This window comes from Ruditapes philippinarum, unplaced genomic scaffold (assembly GCF_026571515.1).
Source record: "Ruditapes philippinarum isolate M1 unplaced genomic scaffold, ASM2657151v2 ctg9913_1_1_1_1, whole genome shotgun sequence".
In the NCBI taxonomy this organism is placed as follows: domain Eukaryota; kingdom Metazoa; phylum Mollusca; class Bivalvia; order Venerida; family Veneridae; genus Ruditapes; species Ruditapes philippinarum.
In genome coordinates, this window is record NW_026867020.1 from 24524 (window position 1) to 43684 (window position 19161).

General features: G+C 37.8%; 2 protein-coding genes across 2 annotated transcripts; both read right to left on the reverse strand.

Annotated features, from left to right (window-relative positions):
- Positions 1-14361: 14361 nt before the first annotated feature.
- LOC132734530 (uncharacterized) lies at positions 14362-15269 on the reverse strand. Its single transcript, XM_060721290.1, has one exon. The coding sequence runs from the start codon at positions 15160-15162 to the stop codon at positions 14362-14364; it is 801 nt and encodes a 266-aa protein (XP_060577273.1). The 5' UTR covers positions 15163-15269.
- Positions 15270-15851: 582 nt separating this feature from the next.
- Positions 15852-18825, reverse strand: LOC132734532 (uncharacterized). The gene is made up of 2 exons (XM_060721293.1): positions 16889-18825; positions 15852-16172 (listed from the first exon to the last, which is right to left on the reverse strand). Exons 1-2 carry the CDS (start codon positions 16938-16940, stop codon positions 15898-15900), a joined length of 327 nt encoding a protein of 108 aa, XP_060577276.1. The 5' UTR covers positions 16941-18825; the 3' UTR covers positions 15852-15897.
- Positions 18826-19161: the final 336 nt, after the last annotated feature.

Sequence of the window (19161 nt, forward strand, 5' to 3'; positions counted from 1 at the left end):
TCTGTTTGTATGAAAATACCATTCCCTCATAGGCCTTTTTGTGTATAATTGCCTTTTTACAAGGTCTGTTTCTCTCTCAGCGGGCTAATTAATTGTCCTTTCTACGTCTGTGTCGGGAAATATTATCATGTTCAGAGCGATAGATGACGATTTGGGTGGTTGGGTTTTATTTTTGGTGGTTTTTTGCGTTTTTTGGGTTCCTTGTCATGATCTTTAATATTAACTATATAAGTATTTGTTGATTGATTTAAAAAATTATATATATACATATAAGATTACTGTCATGATTATATCCTGCATTCTTCAAATGTTGTATAGGGGTATACTGGATTATCAGCTTGTCTCTGTGTGGTGTCTTCGTTGTTCGCCGGGTATTTTTTTTGGTTGTTTATTCCGTTGCCTGGGTTTTCTCGGCCGTGCCGTTTTTTTTTCGTGTTTTTTCTGCGAGTGTCCCGGCTGTTCCAATAACTTAAGGAGTTCCTTTGAAGCTTGTAGTCTTGTCTATTGGCATGGATGTTTTATGTCATGATTAGTAATGTAGTGAAACCGCCTATTGATTTTGAGGTTCACATGTTAGGTCTAAAAGGATCAAGGTTCATAGGGGCCTTCTGTTTACTTCAAGAAAGCTGGTCCGCTCCAATAACTTAAGATCCTGGTTGACCTATCACGATCGTCATATTTTCTGGCATGGAGGTTAGTCAATGAGGGAGATAGATGACCCCTATTGATTTTGAAGGTCACATAGGTTCATAAGTCAAGGTCAGCAGCTGGCCTTGTTTGCTTTGGATCTTTTTTGCGGAAAGAAGGGCAGTGTGTCCGCGGTTCTTCTTTTCCTAATACTTTTATTGTATTCACTTTGAGGCCTTTACATGTCTGTTTCATATGGTCATTGTGAGGGTGTCATGATTAGTTAGATTTAGGCACCTTATTTGAGATTGTTTAGAGTCACTGTATGGGTCAGAGTAGGGTCTAGGTGCACGAGGGCTTTTTCGGTGACTTATATAAAAAGGATTGTCCGCGTTCTGTGTCCAAGGGTCATGCTGGTAAGAATGCCTTTTGTATTTCCTAGGCAAGTCCGTCAATTATTTTTGGCATTGCTGAGGTGTAGTCTATTGATTAGGTGTGATCGAATCCTGCCTTATTTGTATTCGAGGTCCTAGTCTAAACAGGTTTCATGCGGTCAGCGAGGGGTCCCTTTTGGTGAGTGGTTTTTGATTTATACAGCTTGGTCCCGCCGTGTCCTAAATTATACTTTGAGAGGATTCCTGTTTGAACCGTAGGTGCGAGTGTCATGAGTTTTGGCATCGAGGTTATGTCATTGGGCGGGATAAGAGGATGACGGTGACTCCTTTATTGATTTGTTAGAGGTCACGCAGGTCAAAGGTTTCTGGTCTTCAGGTCCAGGGGCTTTGAGGCTTCTAAGAGGGCTGGTCTTTCGGACTTTGGTGTTTGTTTTGGTTCTGGCTTGGGTTTCTGGCATACTTTAGGAGGATTTCCTGTAGGCCCCACAGGTCTTCTATATTTGGCATGAGTTAGGTCCGTCTTCGGTGATTATGTGTATGGATGGTTTTGTTACGCGTATTGGAGTTTTGAGGTCAATGTGGTCTTAGAGAGGTCACAGGCGGGCCTGTGGCTGCGAAGAGCTGTTGTTCTCGCGGGGTTTTTTTCCTTATTTAGACTTGTTATAATGATTTCCTTTTGACCCCCATTAGCGCGGAGCAGTTCTCAGTATATTTGGTTGTCTTATTTGTTGTTTTATGTTCTTGTGAGTGTTTTAGGATTGTGGATCTTTTGCCCGATATTGATTTGATGTGAGTTCAAACTGGCTTTGTTTTTTTTGGTTTGTGTAGGTCTGGTGTTTGTTTGGTGGGTCATGTGGCGGTTTAGTGTCAATTTAGGTTCTAGTCACAGGGGGCCTTGACTGTCATATAAGGTTTTGTCCGCGTTTATTTAACTTTTATATGTAATTTCCTATGACGTTTTCGAGAGTCTTTCGGAGATTTTTTGGAATGGGAGTTACGTCAGAGGTTATGAGTATGACCATTCCGTTTTTTGATGTTGTTTTAGGATCACTGGATGCGGAAAGTGTTCAATTGGTCAAGGGCGATCTTTTGTGACTTCAAGAAGTTTGTCCTATCTTATTAATTTCTAAGATTCTTTGACCTGCCAGTCTCATATTTTATGCAGGTGGTACATATGTTGGGATGTATTGGAGTAATAAGGTACTTCCTATTCGATCTTTGATGCGTCATCTGGGGTCCTTAAAGTTTCAAGGTCATCGAGGGACCTTTTTGATATATAGAAGGATATGTGTTTCGCTCATTTGCTATAATGTGCGGTGTCTGTTCATATGTGTATTTTCTGGGATTTTGACATTTTCAACATTGAGAGTCATGTAGATACATATGACTTTATGGCTTTTGCAATCTGGGCTTGTTAACAGTCTCTGGAGGAGGGTTGGCAGGGAGGTGTCGTTTTTTTAGTTTTGGCGCTCTTAATGCACGTTTGTCTTTTGATTTCTGACAAAGTGGGATGTCGTGGGGTATTCACGCAAGTTATATTGTGGCATGTTCGGTAGTTTTATGTCAGAAATTTGTGTTATTGGGTGATTTAGTAACTCTCACAAAATTCAAGCATACTATAATACGAGTATATGACCTTAGGATGACGCTGTGGGTTTCCCTATTTTTGTTCACATTGCGTGTGTTACCATTGAAATCAAGAAATGTAAGCTGACAAATTATTTTATGACCCTGAATGATCACATATTAAGAGCCATATAGGAGATGAGAATTCAGGATGAGCGCTTGTGTATTATTTTCTTTTCTTTATACAGCACACTTAATTTACACCTATATTTGCTAGATAGCAGAATTGTAAATCAACTTAATGGCGTTATTTATTAAGATAAACAAATATGAATTTGATAGTAGGTAGAGTGATACGAGCGATGTTTTCCATTTATGACTAATCAATATATTATATGTCTGAATTTGATTATTATAATCTCGTTAATTTTTCCCAATGAGGCCCAATTTTCCAACTTGTTGATTTTCGTATCGGTTTTTACTCTCAAAATTGTGGCGCTAAGTCCTAATATTGTTCATTTGTTTTGTTGTTCAAATAGGAATTGCATATATGTATCTTTGATCATCCACTCGCAGAATGCCTCGGGCATGCGGTGGCATATTAGCTTAATCTCCCCTCTAGTGTGTGTTGTTGTGTGTATTAATGTGTGTTATTATTGATTTATATGGTTGGTGTATGGTGATGATTAAAATAATTCTTCTTTGTGTATAACGCTACTGTGTTCCATATTTTCAGGACCATAGCGTTGTTACATAGGATGATGGTGTCTTGTGTGTATATGGGCTTCAAGTTTGTTTCCATCAGAAAGCCAAAGTAAATCTATAGATGAAGGTATAATTGAAATAATCCTGTTAAATGTATTCCTACAAGGCCTAGTATTGTCATTTACGTGGAGGTTTGTCTAGAATGGCATTTGTCTGGTGTCGTTCTCTTTAGTCCGAAGTTTGTTCTGAATTATTATGCTCACTGTTTGAGTATATTATTAATCGTTTTTGGCCATCCTGGTGGTCGATTTGGTGGATTTCATATGCGAGCATTTATATTTGTTTATATTGATCTGTGTTTAAATATAGATCATATGTACGAGTAGGTCTTTTAGGGAGCTTTTGATTTTTTTGTAATGATATTTCTATAGGTCCTTCAACCAGAAGTTGTTTATAATTTTGCCTCTATTGTGCTATGGAATTATGTGTCGTCCAGCTGTTCCCTGGGGTGTCAATATCAGGATTGGGATTTTTTCCTCTATATTGGTACTGAGGGTCATTGATAATTTTAATTGCAAAAAATCTTTTCTCTGAATTGACAAATGGGGCTAGAAGTTATGGTACTCATGTTATATTTTTCGTCATGGAACATTGTTTGTAGTAGCTCCACAGTTGGAAGGTTATTATGTTTTCCGCTCTTGGGGTCAATGTCTCTTGGCCCTTAGAGGGGATATATGATTCACAGTCACCGTGTTATAGGAATGTAAAACAGGTTAAAATGCTTCTTCGTCTGATATGGAGCTCTAGTCTTATATTGATGGTAAGTGGTAATTAGAATATGGTGTAGTATTTATGTAGAGTTTTCTCGTCGTATCCGATGCATATGGCAACTGTAGTATGAATTACAATAATAAATGTGTTCTCTACAATAACTATTGTAGTTGTTGATAATTGATACTACATTTACATATAAGATGAGGATTCATTGCTTTGTTTTGCCTGGTTCGGTCTTTTGTAATGTGTTTCTTGATTGGTGTAGATTGGGATTATGTTCCTCTTTTTAATTAGCACTTCTTTCGTTTGGTCATCATTAGTTAATTCTTAGATTTGTTGATATTATTGAGTTTTTCATGTGAGGTTCTATGTATTTTTTTTGTTTGGTTGCCTTGTTATTAATCGTTGGTTAGTCGAGGTTCTGTTTTCGGCCCGGTTTACTTTCGCATTGGCGCTTGTCAGTTGGAGAGTACCATGGTTGGAGTATGTCTTCGCTATCAGATATGTGCAATTTTCTCGTTTCTTTGGTTGATTTCATATTGATTCGTAGGATGATCACTGTTGATTCCGAGGAGGTACTGTGATTCTATTGTAGCGACTCTCGTAGTATCAGTTATCGGTTTCCTCTTTTTATGAGTCTGTGCATACTCTTATCCAGTCTTTGCCTTTGGTTTCTCTCATTTACGCGTGACAAGGACTATTAGGGAGCATTGAATTTATAGAGGCCACCGGGTCGTCTTTGTACAGTGGGATCCTCCTAACATTGCTTTTTTCATCTATTGATATATAGAGGTGTTTAATTAGTTTCGAGTTTTGAGAGATAATTTGTTTAGCGCGTTGTTGCTGTGTTGGTTTGCCAATCGTTCATGTTGCTCGTCCTAATTGTCAAGGTATTTGGCAAGGTGCGAGGAGGCTCCGTCAGGTAGATGCGCTCTCAGTTATGAAGTTAGCGTTTGTATTTTTCTTCTGTCGGTTGTCGCCTAGAGATATCATTTACAATCAACTATTTTCGGCCTGGATTCGCTTGTGCCTATTCTATTCCTTAAGATCTAGTTCGAGTTCTCTTCTTGTTTATGATAAACTCCCGCACATAGTGGTTTTTGGTTCTCGTATAGAGTTAATTGTAGACTGTTTAACTGGAAATGTTCGCTAGATATATTTCATTTCCAATCCTTTTTTGTTTCTTGCTTAGTGCTCAGTATCAGGCTATACCTTGTTACTGTTGTCGTTATATATTTTTATATGTGTATTTTTTTCTCGCATTAAGTGTGGGTCCAGTTTCTGATGTGCGTGTGGATGTTCGTACATTCATCCCTGCGGTATAAAATATACAAAAGTGACGGTCAGGATACATAAATAACCAATATAAGGATTACCTGACCGCCAAGATAGATGTATCGAATGGGCTATTAATCATGTGGTTTGTTCATATGTTTCACTTTGTATGCCTGATGATTGAGTATCAGTATCCGTTATTCTAGTTGTGTGTGGCTGAAAGGCTGGAAATATGCGTTGTGTTAGTATCGTGATAATTTCATGTCTTTGCGGGTGCTCTGGTGTAGGCGCTGTTTTGGTGTTTGCTGAGGGTGCTCTCGGGCGTGGGATTAGGTCGGTAAGTGCTCTTGCTGTTGTTAGTTGGGACTTTGGCAGTGCGGGGGCTTCTTGGGACATTACTGGTTTTGAGTGACTTGTTAGAGGTGGCTCTTTATTCCAGGAATTAATATTGAGTGCCTTATATTGACTTGACTTTATTTTATCACGTCAGTTAGTATTATGTCATGTATTTTTCTCGTTAACTAGGAGCTCTTTGTTTTGGATATTATTTTGCCTATTAAGCAAGGTAATCTCTTTGATGTAGATTTAGTTGAATTGAAACACGGTGATATACCTTCAAAATTAGCACATTTTTTACTTCGGGTGTCCCATTGATTGCTAATTGGTATATCCAATCATCATATATACTTAGTGTCATTCATGGGCCCATAATAGAGTGGCTGCTATTACGATAGTCACCATTTTGATTCAATCAGGTTAAGAGTAGGAAGATACGTAACTTTTATTTGTAATTTATATTCAGCATTGGTCTAGCACATTTGTTCACAATTTTTCATGAAAAAAAATATAAAAACACTTTGGAACGACGATATCACAGTTATCAATTTTGACTCTTGCTTGGTTCAGGTCCCTTTTTGTTATCTTTGGATATGGATTTTCCGCTCATATCTAACTGGGATAGATTTGTGAAATCATCATGTGCTCATTTTCTGTTCACATCCTGTTCCTGAGCGTAATCGCGATTTATATGTTATACTTTTCTTTTTGCTTTTAGCGAATTCTATAGGGTGCTTTGATGAAGGAGGCATGCTAAGTTTTTTTTAATCTTACGTTTTTGACTTGTTCTGTGTTCTTACTTTTTCTTGTGCAAAGATTTGTACTGTGTAAGTGTAGGATATTAGGCGGCCGATCATGGACTTTTTATCATAATTGCCACTGAGGATTGGGTCATTTTGGGAGTGTTTAGTTTTTTACGAGGTTATATTTTATTCTTTTTCAGCGAGTTTTGTATAATTAAGCCACTGCTCGTCGTTTCTTGTGTAAGTTCTTTTACCTATTTCGAGTTTTGTTCCTAATGTCTTCTCACACTTAGTGTCTATCTAATTAATTTGTTAAAGGTTGCTTCTATCAGGGCCACTTAAATATATGTGAGGAGAGAACTCTGCTATATTTGTCTACGTAGTGCGATTGGGTTAGCCTGGGTCTATTCGAGATGCTACAGACTTATATAGGCACTTGTTCTAGCACAGTTACCTCATGTGTTCTTTATGCAGTTCCTTTCTGCTTGTACCTATCGTCGCTATGTCCATTCACTCTGAGTCCATTCTGTACTTATTGCCTTCCACGAGACGAGCGTGCCCCATTTCGGAGCTGATTGCTGGACAAGTTTGGCAGGTTTATTCTGCACATGTGTGTCGCGTCTTTGTACTATGAATGCCTTTGATCTGGTGTCTTTGCCATTGTCTTTGGGTCCAGTTTGTGTTATTGTTGCGGGTTGTTTGTGTTTGTGACATGATTTAGGATTAGTCGCCTTGATAGTCCTTTGTTGTTGAGTGGCAGAGTTTTCAGCGGATCTTCTGAGCGTACTCATCTTTACACTTTTATTCGCGCGTGCTGGAGAGTCAGAGGGACTATACTGACGTTACCCAGTGTTGTGCATTTTTTTTGTCTTCATTTCGTTTTTATGGTTTCAGCGTTGCCTTTGGGTTAGGCATCAGCAAGGCGGCGATTTCGGTTCTTTGGTGTGTCTGACTTTTGGAGTATTTTCTCTGTCCTTGACATTTCTCATATTATTTTGACCAGTGGTGGTGCTTTCATTCTGTCAGGAATCGTGTTTCTGGTCTATTATGAACATAGCTGTAGAAGATCTTGTGTCGTCACATAGTTCGAACTATAGCGTGGGCATGGATCCGTGTGAATGATGGGGTTCGGTCTTTCGAGACCTGAGGAATGACCTTCGACGAAGAGAGTCTCCGTGGATACTGCTCATAGCAATTCTTCGCATCTTGGCTCTATAGGTTCAGGGACGCCTATCTATCTTCGCCTCCTGTTGTGGAACAGATTGCGTTCTGCATAGTATATGATTGTCTTTTTGCCCTCCCGTAGCTCACCTTCTAGTTGCATTATTTCTGTCTTTGCTTTCTCGTCTGTGCCAGCTGCGACCAGGTATTATTTGCTTATGCCTGGGTCTCTCACTGGAACGATTGTGGTTCCTTGAATAGTTCATGTCGGCATGATCCTTTAGTCCGTAATAGGATAATCGATATTACATTCATGAGCATTACGATTATATACAATAAATTCTACAATGTAATGAGTCTGCAATTTAATGTACATTTGAGCGAGGATTGATGACGAGATTTGATATTCACAGAATACATTGTTATGCGTTTGATAACGAAGATATTGTTGAATGTTTATTTGGGGCTTTGTCATTGCTATATTAGGTTATATTAGAATTTTAAATCTAAATACTGAAATTCATTTATACGCTTTCCCATTATTTGTTCTGAGTTTATAAAGTGCTAATTGTTGTAAAAACATAACACTGTATGTAGGCGTTGTGCTATTGTGGATAACAACAGTTCAAAAGCAGGTGTTCATACTATTTGTTCGATATCTATGGCCTATGGTACATCAGTTCAATGCATAGGCATTAATTCTTTGTAAAGTTATTGGCTGGTAATCAGATTTGACCGAGCCTAAAGGGATCTCGATTTCCTCGTCGACATTTTTGCTCATGAACACGTGCTTAGGGCAATTGAGATGAATGATTGTTTGTTCTACCAGGGCAAGATCATTCATGTTATCGGATCGAATCTCGATTTAGTGTGCACGAGACTGCGATTCTTACAAAGAGTTCGCTCTATGTTTGTCTACTTTTTTATAGCTAGACGGTTCGACTACTGGATCTTTACTCTCTTTCTTCTCATATTTCTATGTTGCCGGGCCAAATTGCTGTGTGAGTTTTTGTGTTGTTGTATCTGCTATTGGTGACTAAGCTGGAGCTCTCTCCATATTAAGTTTATTGATGCAGTCACTGAAGAGAGAGGAGCTAAGTGTTTATTTTTTTCGGATCTTATCTTGCGCGCTGCTTGTTTGTTTATAGTTTCTGAGTAAAATCTAGACTAGTCACTTGAAGGTGACTGATATCTCTTCCCCCCACGATTGTATAAAAAGTGGGCAGTAATCTTGGAGTAGTAAACGCCGCGAGCTTACATGATAAAAATAGAGACAGCTATATAGTGCAATTATTATGGTATTGCGTCAAGTATACTGTGTGCCTTGGTGCTTTGATTTGGAGGCTGTTTGGGATGAAGCATGCAAATTGGCATTGCAAACCTAGATTTTAGTATCATATAGTGAGCTGTTATTATCCATTCGAGCGCTTAGTTACCTCGTGTTTTTTTTATATTCACTGTCTTTTGTGGCATAACATGGCCTAGGTCCACTTCTGGTCGATTGAATAATTTTATACTGTGTTGATCAGCAGTGAATGTTAAATGAGGTATACTATTTTTTGCAGTGGATATCAGAAATAGTATATGTTGTACTCGGCAGTCATTTTTAGCTGTTGTGTTGACTAGGAGTCGATATACTATTGGTATCATAACAAAATAATTCCTTCTTTCGATCAAAATTTTAATCTACAATTTAAGAATAGTGTACTTTATTGTGGGCTGTACAATTTATTCAATTTATGGAAGTTCTAGATACATGACCTTATGAATTTTACTCATGATACTTGATGTCTCTGTCACTGGGTGTTCTTCATGATCTCATGCAGTGAATTGCATAGGTTGGGCCTGGGGTTCTTTAAGCATGAGTTTTGGCCACACAGTGGTGAACGCCTTTTGTCTTCTGTATTTCTAAACAGGGATGTGTTTTGACGTTTGTCTTTAGCCAGTCACTGGAACAAATATCGGATGCGCGTAGAAGACCAGGTTGAGGTGGGATTGGCGTGAGGCTGGTGGGTGAGGTTGGACATAAAAGTCTGCTAACTGCAAGACAGAGTCCAATCGATATTTAAATATCTGTATTATAATTTTGATCATTTAATGTTAATATTTTGTTTACAAATTGGTACATTATAAGATTGGCATTTTTGTGAAATGGTCACGCTTGTCGAATCTATTATTTATTGCCAGTTATACAAACCTTAAAATTCATGATAAGAGATTAACTTGTATGTGAACAGGACAATACCTCCATTGATATGGAGTATTGATTTTCAATTTGATACACTACTTAGCGTTCAGAATAGATAAAATATGTTTGTTCCCCTTTCTCCTACCCATTAAATATAGTTTGAAATGTCATCTTGCTTATACGGAATATATATTATTACTTACATTTTATGCATGATATATCTATTAAATTGTAATAGGAGAGTTAGTAAAAGAACTATATTTAGGCATATATCATAGAGACAGCATGAATCACATTGATGGGTAGTGTTAGCATATGTAATACGCTTATGATATATCGGAGGCAGTAGGCACTTTGGTTTGTTTTTTGTCTGGATCTGTATTCAATTTCTGTGGAGTGCGAAGGGCGATCACATGGGTGTAGTCGTCAGGACTGGTTACTCCTGATACGTATTGTTGTCGTATCTCATTTTTTGACATATCCTTATCACTTAATTCTATTTGTGTTACATTGGAATAGTTTTTATTTTATATTTTTATCCGAACATTCTTCTGGTTCTATTAGCTATGTTAATGGCAGCGGTTGTGAATACTTTCGTTTCGTGCCAGCAGAGGCCCAGCATTTCACTGTACAACTGGATCTGTGAGTTATCTATTATATCGTGTTTTATAAACCTATTTTTCTAAATCAATATTGCATTATTTCATGTGTTGTTTGTTGGTACTGTTGAGTTTCTGGTTTGTGTGCGCGCGTATTTGTGGTAGATTGTGGAGCGCCTCTTGTTTCTTGAGTAGCATCGTGCCGGTTAGAGCGGTTTCTCGTCCCGATGAGCGAATCGTACCCATGCTCTTGTTTTGTACGCTTGGGGTTTGTTCGTGTAATATTTCTCGGTGGATCATTGGCTCGCCTGGTGTTCGGGCGCCGTGTTATTTATGGTGTTTTTTTGTACACACACTTACGTGTAGCTACAAGTACAGCCCGTTGAGCCTGTTTCAGTACTAGGAAGGTAATGGCCTGTAATCCTGACCACGTACTGGGTTAGCAACAAATTACACTATGGATAATTATGTTGTTACTGACATAAAAACATAAGGGAGCTTGACATCCTAATGATGCAAACGTCTAATATCACCTTTATTTAGAAAATATATATATTATTAGGCAAGTATTGTATTAATCTAATCAAAAGTAGATCTTAGGCGTCACAAATGTCCTGTTCGTACTACAAGATATTTGTGGACATAACAGTCTGGTTATAGGATCGTTCATAATTACCCTTCCGTGTTTCTTAGCCATTTCTACTTTTGTTTTTTGTATTTGTCGACATTCACGTCTTCTGTAATATCTCTCACATCGCCTGTGTGAGGGTCTATTATTGCTATTTGTTTTGGGTCACTGATTCGTTCCTCTTTTTGGAGACATCTGCACCAAGTTACAATCTGGACGCAGTCAGAATGTATTATGATTGAAGTTGGATTTTGGGCGATGCCAGAAGTAGTGTGGTGTAATGAAGATCTGGGGGAGCGGTTTGCAGGTTGAATCAGAAGGGAACTGTGAGTGGTTGTTGCTGGTTCGTGTGGTTTTTTGCATAGAAGCTGGTGAGTTTGTGTGTTAGGGTATGGTCAAGTATTAAGTAGCTTGGAGTGATGTAAGGTTGTCGTGCATGTTTTGATGCATGTTTGGTTTTTGTTTTAATGTGATAGGACCACTTGTTAATATCCATATCTTGTAGTGTTATATGTGTGTCGAAAAGATCTTAACACCAAAATCACTCCAATTTGTGTAATCAACTCGTCTGAAGAAGGTGATAGACTGAATGAAACTCTAGCCTATATTTTTCCTGTGTTGAGCCAAACCGACCATTTCGAGTGATTGAAACTGGAATAAACTTACTATATTCACTAAAGGTAAATATAATGGCCTACACAGAAGATTTATGGAGTTACATTATTGTCCGCGAGGATTTAAGAGGGAAACATTCCATTCATACATCTGTGCATCTCGTGATTTGCAACAGAGGGTCCAATAAGCAATGCATCTAAACTGTTTCCGCCTTCAATAGCTCGAGTTTTTTCAGTGCATATAGCCTACACTAAAAATACCCCTCTTGAATAACTTCGCATTGGTGTTGTTTCACCAAGAGGTTAGCCTACTTTGTCAGCGTTCTATGCCTGGATTGCTACGAGCAGACAAATATAATTGGGACGCGTTTTCAGATGGTTGTTTAGTCTTTGTAATGTGAAAGAACTTTTAAGGATAAAAAAACGAAGCCAGGGAATGGCTAGACCGGTGGGATAATGGTGCATCTGGTAAGATTTTTGCGAGTGAGGGCGAGAGGACTTGTATTATATGTGTCTAAGTACCCTACACGTATGGCAAGGCAATCATCACATGCTTTGTAAACCGAATGATCAAGTCTGTTTGAATGTATACAAGACGCATTGTACGTCTAATACGTATACCAATGTTGACCAGTAAGCTCTGTTGTCTTGCTGAAGGAATCTTAAAGAGTACTTTAGTTCTAATCTTCCATAGTCAAATAGTTTAAATTCTTGGTTTCACCGAGCATTTATATGTATTCAAAATTCGCTTATTGTTTTATCCCGATGGTGGTTGTTGGAGGGGTCTTTTGAAGGATGACATGGATGATATCTTTAGAATTATTACTTATACTTTTTATGTATAGCGTATATAATCAATGGACAATATAGCGAATACAGATCTCTTTTTATTTTCTATTCATGATCTACATTCTGCTGATCTCAATATAATCCGTGAGTTTTTATTATTATATATTCTATTTAATTATTTACATTTTGATCTGTCTTGTCTCATTTCTGCTGACATTGGCATCCTGATTTTCCATAATTACGTATGAGTATTGTTGATGGAATAACTAACAGTCTTTGGCATTGTATACGATTTGTCTGGTATGAGCTTTGAGAGATGAGATAATTGCTCTGTGCTTCTAATTATCTATTCTCTTCGATCTGATACGGCTAATATTATGGTGGTACTGCTATTTCTCTGGTGTTCCTTGGTAGTCATAGTTACCTGCTGTGTTTGGTTTTGTTTCTCTCGGTGTGTGACACATTTTAATATTTTTGTCTCTTCTTTTTCTCGCTGAGTCGAGGCTAGTTTAATATTTTATGTGTCAAGGAGTCTACAGAGACAGAATGTTAGATTGGAACTATGTCTGAGTCATCTAGTCGATGCCTAGACGTGTTAGATTCAGGGTTAAACTACGTTAACATATGAATGTCGTGATTAAGTTTCAAAATTATTTGAAAAGTTGCTGACGATAAATTGGACCAAAGCAATAGTCACTATACAGTACTTATGCTAGCGGAAGAGCTATTAACAGTTGACATTAATAATACATTATAAGTTTCTCGAGATAAAGAATTTTTGTTGTACTATTTATATCTTTACGCCGTCTAGATTAATACTTCGAGTATTTCAATTACATAGTATATAATCATTATGTTGATTGATTGATAACATTAATGAACTCAACGGTAGTTCATGATGTAGAGACGGATGCGTTTTGGGTTGTTGCGGTGTGTTATTCGTATTTTTTTTTTTTGTAATTTTTGCGTCCTCTATGGTTTCCCTTTGCTCGAGTTGTGTCGCTGCCTCTACTTAATTGTCTGATGTCGAAACAAGCAAATTGTCATCTGTGAGTTAATTGAATTAATACAGTTAGATCAGGTGCCTACGTGCATGTTACACTTAATTATAGTATGGAGATGATACGTACACATTCTCCGTACAATGACTCGAATGTCAGAACATAGCAAAGTTCAGTGCTTTTATGTTTAAATATTTGAATTACAATTACGGGGCATCGAGCATATCGATGTCATTGTAGATTATATATTGTTACTGATGATCACTTGACTTATGCACTTCGACGAGGAGTCTCGGTTCAGGATCGTAGGCAGATGTCAGTTGCTTTAGTTAACAATTTGAATTATATATTATAGAGACATGTACCTAGACGGTCAGTTTTAGAAGTATTATAGTGAGGTGATATTACGTAGTCACGACATCCAATGTCTCATGTCTTTATAAACAAGTCAATATGTCAGTGCTTGGTACGCTCTAAAATGATATTAATATGAGCACTGAGCAGACAACTTTGCGTTACAATATAAGTACTATAGTGATCATCACCTTAGCTAGAGTTGTCTATTTGGCGAGATACACACGCATATATGGCGAGTCTCTTATGTAATAATTGATTATATATCAGAGACAACTGCAAATTACCGTTGCATAGAATAGTAACGCTTGAGTTACTCTCTGTTATAGTACTCGCTGACACGATTGTGCCCTCCCCAAGTGCGACTCTGATGCTTAGATTGGATTTATTTCAAAAACAGTTGTCTAAAATTTCAAGGGATTTAAGATATTTAAAGACACAACTAGAGTATTAGTCAATATGACCTGTATTAAGTGTTTTGCGGTTCCCTAGGATTCTAAAATGGTTTTTTTTGAAAGCTCACCGTCATTACAAGAGTCACAACGCGCGCGGAATTATAGGTTCGTCGATAGTTTTTTGGCGAGTAGTATTGACACACCACAATCGTCAGTTTGAATTATTAATATAAGTTGTTATAAATTCACGTAGATGTTGCCATTTGTATTTTCGGAACCCCGATAAAACGTTTGAATGCATGGGAACGCCAACGTCCCATTTGCATGACATCTGAGTTCCGGTCATAATTTCTTGGGTGCATGCACCTATTCTGAAGCTGTGGAGTTTGTAATGCCTGTCAGATAAGTTGGAGATTGCTAGCAGTTTTTTGAAAACTGTACGGAAATGCGAAAGGGTGATAAGATGCATGGTAGACGATATGAAAAGGGGGCCCTGCGAGAAACCCCTGTAAGCAAGATATGCAAAAAGTTCTAGTTTGCCTTTCTCATTTGCCATACGGTCTTCGTGCTGTTTGGTTAAAACTTCCATTAACTGTTTTTGTTCCTGCTTCATGTCATCACGCATCGCTTGTAGCATTTCAACAACTGCATCCTTGCGGTTATGCTTCACCTTTGGCTTCTTTGATGTTTGTTTTTCTACATCTTTCTCATCTTCTGTCTCTACAGAAGAGCTTTGAGTCTGAGGTGACTTGATGGAGCTGCTTACATACAATGGAGTAACATTGGGTCTGTACCCGTAAAAGTCCTGCAGTTCATGGAAGTAAGGGCATTCTTTTCGCTCATTGCCTGATTTCATGTTATGGTCAACTGTGTCCCTATACACTTTAGTAATATTTTTCCATTTCTGCTCGCACTGAGTAGCTGAATATGTACCATTTAACTTGGTTTCTTTGTTGATATCTGATCCAATAATTAACCAGATAGTTTTTATGCCCCCACAATGTGGGAGCATATAGCGTTGCACTTGTCCGTCCGTCCGTCAATCCGTCAGTCAGTCAGTCCGTCCGTCCGTCCGTCCGTACGTCCCGAAATCTTGTGAACGCAACTCCTCTTAAACCGGATGGCAGATTTTGCTTAAACTTACAGGGATGAACAACCTTAATGTGTAGATGGTAGTAAAGGAAGGAATTTTCGCTGTGACCAAATTTAACAGAATTATGGCCCTTTGTTGATTTTTTCACTAGATACTATGTAGAAATTTTGTGAACGCAACTCCTCTTAAACCTGTTGGCAGATTTTGCTTAAACTTACAGGGATGAACAACCTTAATGTGTGGATGGTAGTAAAGGAAGGAATTTTTTGTTGCGACCAAATTTAACAGAATTATGGCCCTTTGTTGATTTTTTCATTATATACTATGTAGAAATTTTGTGAACGCAACTCCTCTTAAACCGGATGGCAGATTTTGCTTAAACTTACAGGGATGAACAACCTTAAGGTGTAGATGGTAGTAAAGGAAGGAATTTTTGCTGTGACCAAATTTTACAGAATTATGGCCCTTTGATGATTTTTTCACTATATACTTTGATGTAGAAATTTTGTGAATGCAACTCCTCTTAAATCGGATGGCAGATTTTGCTTAAACTTCCAGGGATTTACAACCTTAATGTGTAGATGGTAGTAAAGGAAGGAATTTTTGCTGCGATTAAATTTAACAGAATTATGGCCCTTTGTTGATTTTTAGTTTTCAACTTGTGGCACATGTAGTCCAAAAAATATTTGACCTAGAGTCATAAGATTGACAGAACAGTGGCGTGTGGGGGCATCCGTGTCCTATGGACACATTTCTAGTTTTCTTCAGTGAAGGTTTTCTGAAGTCAGCCTCGTGGTCTTGATGCAGGGCAATCCGCTTCAGGACTGCGGGTTTTGTCCAAACTTGTTTCTCAGACTTCATGTTTTCCGCAACAACATCTGGCTCAGCAGCATCTGTAGTCCCATCATGGCCATTCTGGCTTGTTGGTGCTATAAATAAAATCAGTCCTTCACCATGAAATAATAATGTGAGCATTTATGTGTGACTGAATACATTTGAAGTCAAGTTGTTTAACATTTTCGGTCAGACCACAATAATATGCGATTAACACTTGCAATATTTTGTCACTATGACAACCACAATAGCTTCAAAGCAGTCAAATGAAGGAATGGATGCTTATGCCGCACAGTAGTACAGCTTTTACCATCTGATCTTGATGGTATGGTTGTGTTTTGGTTACTGAAAATAGTCAATTAAATCCGGAATGCAACGTGGTATACTGGATATTATATCCATCTACTTTTTTAAATAAACTATATAACACCTTGAAGAAACTCCTTGCTATTGGTTAGCAAGTCATTTTTGACTGAGAATGATTATGCTGTTTGCTGGCAATACAGCTGCAGACACAAATACAGACAAGCTGAAGCTGATAGTTGAATTTGATAGTTGATAGTATGATGCAAAAAAACTCCGATAATCTACACAGATATATCAAGACAGTAATAATGCAAAAAAGCTAATGTGCTTAGACGAATGGCCACTTCTCCATTAACTGTCTGAAGAGATGTCGTTTGTAGCAAATGTTTATGATGACGACAATTAAACCGATGATGTATATCAGACCATGACATAAGCTCTCCTAAGCTTTACTAGTATGTGACCAGCAGTGCTAATAAAAAATATGGCTGGAGATGTTACTTACCTACACCATCTGAAGAGGAAGATGTTAACCAAGTTGATCTAATCTCTGGCATTTCGCATGGTGTGCCTGTTCCAGACTCTGTATCTCTGTCATCTGTAATGGATTATGGAAAGATTTGTTTATGTCACTTTCAGTCATTGTATTACATGGTACAAAATGTAATATACATGCATATAGAGCTGGTAGTGGGACACATTTCTGTAAGGACCGTTAAGAAATGAAAATACTCAACACATGGAAGATTTCCACGTAAATTTATGAAACTTAATTATACAAGATTGCAGGGTATGTCATACATTCTACATAGAAAAAACAGTACCTCTGTTAGCTACAACCTTTTCTTAAATATGACACCCATTTCCATGTCTTTCATGCCAAAATTTATTTATTGAAAATATCAACTTATTAAGACACTTCTGTACTGCTAGATCGTTTCAATGTTCAATACAAACTTAAATGGTCATTCGATCAATGTTTGGAAGGTCAATGTTAAACTCCAAGAAGTTAGATACCTGTATGATTTGTTGTAGTGCATATGACTTTGTCAAACTCGTCCCAATCAATCAAGGTGCACAGCACCCAAGGATGTATCTCCTCGACTGCATCCTTACCAAGACCATTAAGGTTGTTCAGCACTCTCTGGAACACTGCGTTTGTATATTGCCGGACAATGACTGGAATGTCTGCTGGGTACATGCTGCTTTCCAGCTGTTCTCTATACTTTTCATCACATGCCAAATAACTCTTCAGAGTTTTTCTTGAGAGGTGTTGATGGAAACGTTCCGGATGACACTGTGTAGAGGCCCAATAGCCATAACCCTGAAACATTTAAAAAAGGATCTGCCCTGTATTACATACATTTGTAGCCTACATGAGCGCTGATGAGTACACGACTGTCTGGGGTACGAATGTTTACAGTCAAAACGCCCCCATTTTGGAAAATGAAATCATGTTTAAATACCTCTTTATAGTCAAATTTTTAAAATTAATGATTTAAAACGGATGGAAGTTATTGTTTTGATTGGAATGGGAGCGATTTGGGTCGCAAATTTGGACATTCTCACTTTTTGTGGGTGCCAAAATGGGGACATTTTGACGTGGGGGCGTTTTGACTTGGGGGCATTTTGACTTGCAACCGGGTACGAATTATCTTGAACGAATTTCAACATAGAATTGGTACAAATGTTCTTTGCCGATCGCAGAGTGCCTTTACAAAATGTTATTTTGTACGACTGAGCCCACATACACAAACATACCATTTAAATAACATTGGCCTTTCGCCATAATTGACAAATTCTTATGTTTCTTTACCTGTTTCCATTTTCATCCACGAGGTCCGCCATTTTTTTCCACAAGTGCACGTAATATCGGATACATCAAACCGTACAAACCGCCTATGGGGGCAGTTTGGTCGGTTTTGCAAACCAGTTAGCGATTTTGGAAAACAAATGGTTCAAACCTTTTCTAGTTCAAAACCAGTTTTACGAAACAAATGGAAGGTTTGAAAACCCGGTTTCAAAACCGAACTCAGTTTGTTGTCAACCTAAAACGCGCCCTTAGACTATCTCGAATGCTCTGTCCTTCCTTACTTTCTAAGTATTTTAATAACCTGTCCTTGTGTTTTACAATCTGTAAGAAAGATAAATCACACAGAATAAGCCTTGGGAAGTTAAGTATTACATTCAAAAATGCCATGTACCTAGGAAATGTTCTGTATGAAACGTCAAGTTCCTCTTAACAATTTGTTTGAATGGTTTTTCTCCTATTTGAATGCTATTTGACAGTGTGAAGTATAACCTCCCGCGACCGAACTGAGCAAAAGGTGTTAAACCCTGCAAATTACTTTCCAATTTTAGGAGTTGTACATGTTCCTTCTTTATATTTTCCATATCACACTTTTCATCCAAATTGGTTAGTTTTTTGAAATCAATATCAATCTTTAGTTTCCCAATCATCTCTGCTGCTTCAATTTCAGCAATCTTCCTTCTTATCTGTGGAACAATATTCGTTTCAAAGAAATCTTTCTCCATTTTGAATCCATTTGACTCTTTTCCTTCTTTCCTAACGATGTCATAAGAACATTACATCCTCTTTCAAATTGTTCTCTGTCTTTAGTAGACATAGTTTTTAATGCCATTTATATATAACTTAATACCGTCACAAATTTTAAGCCTATCATTTACCTAATACAAATTCAGTAATAAAAAAAAGAAATAAAAAAACTTACCTTTTATTGCTAATTCTTTCAAAGTAGAGGCTACAACACACTTCCT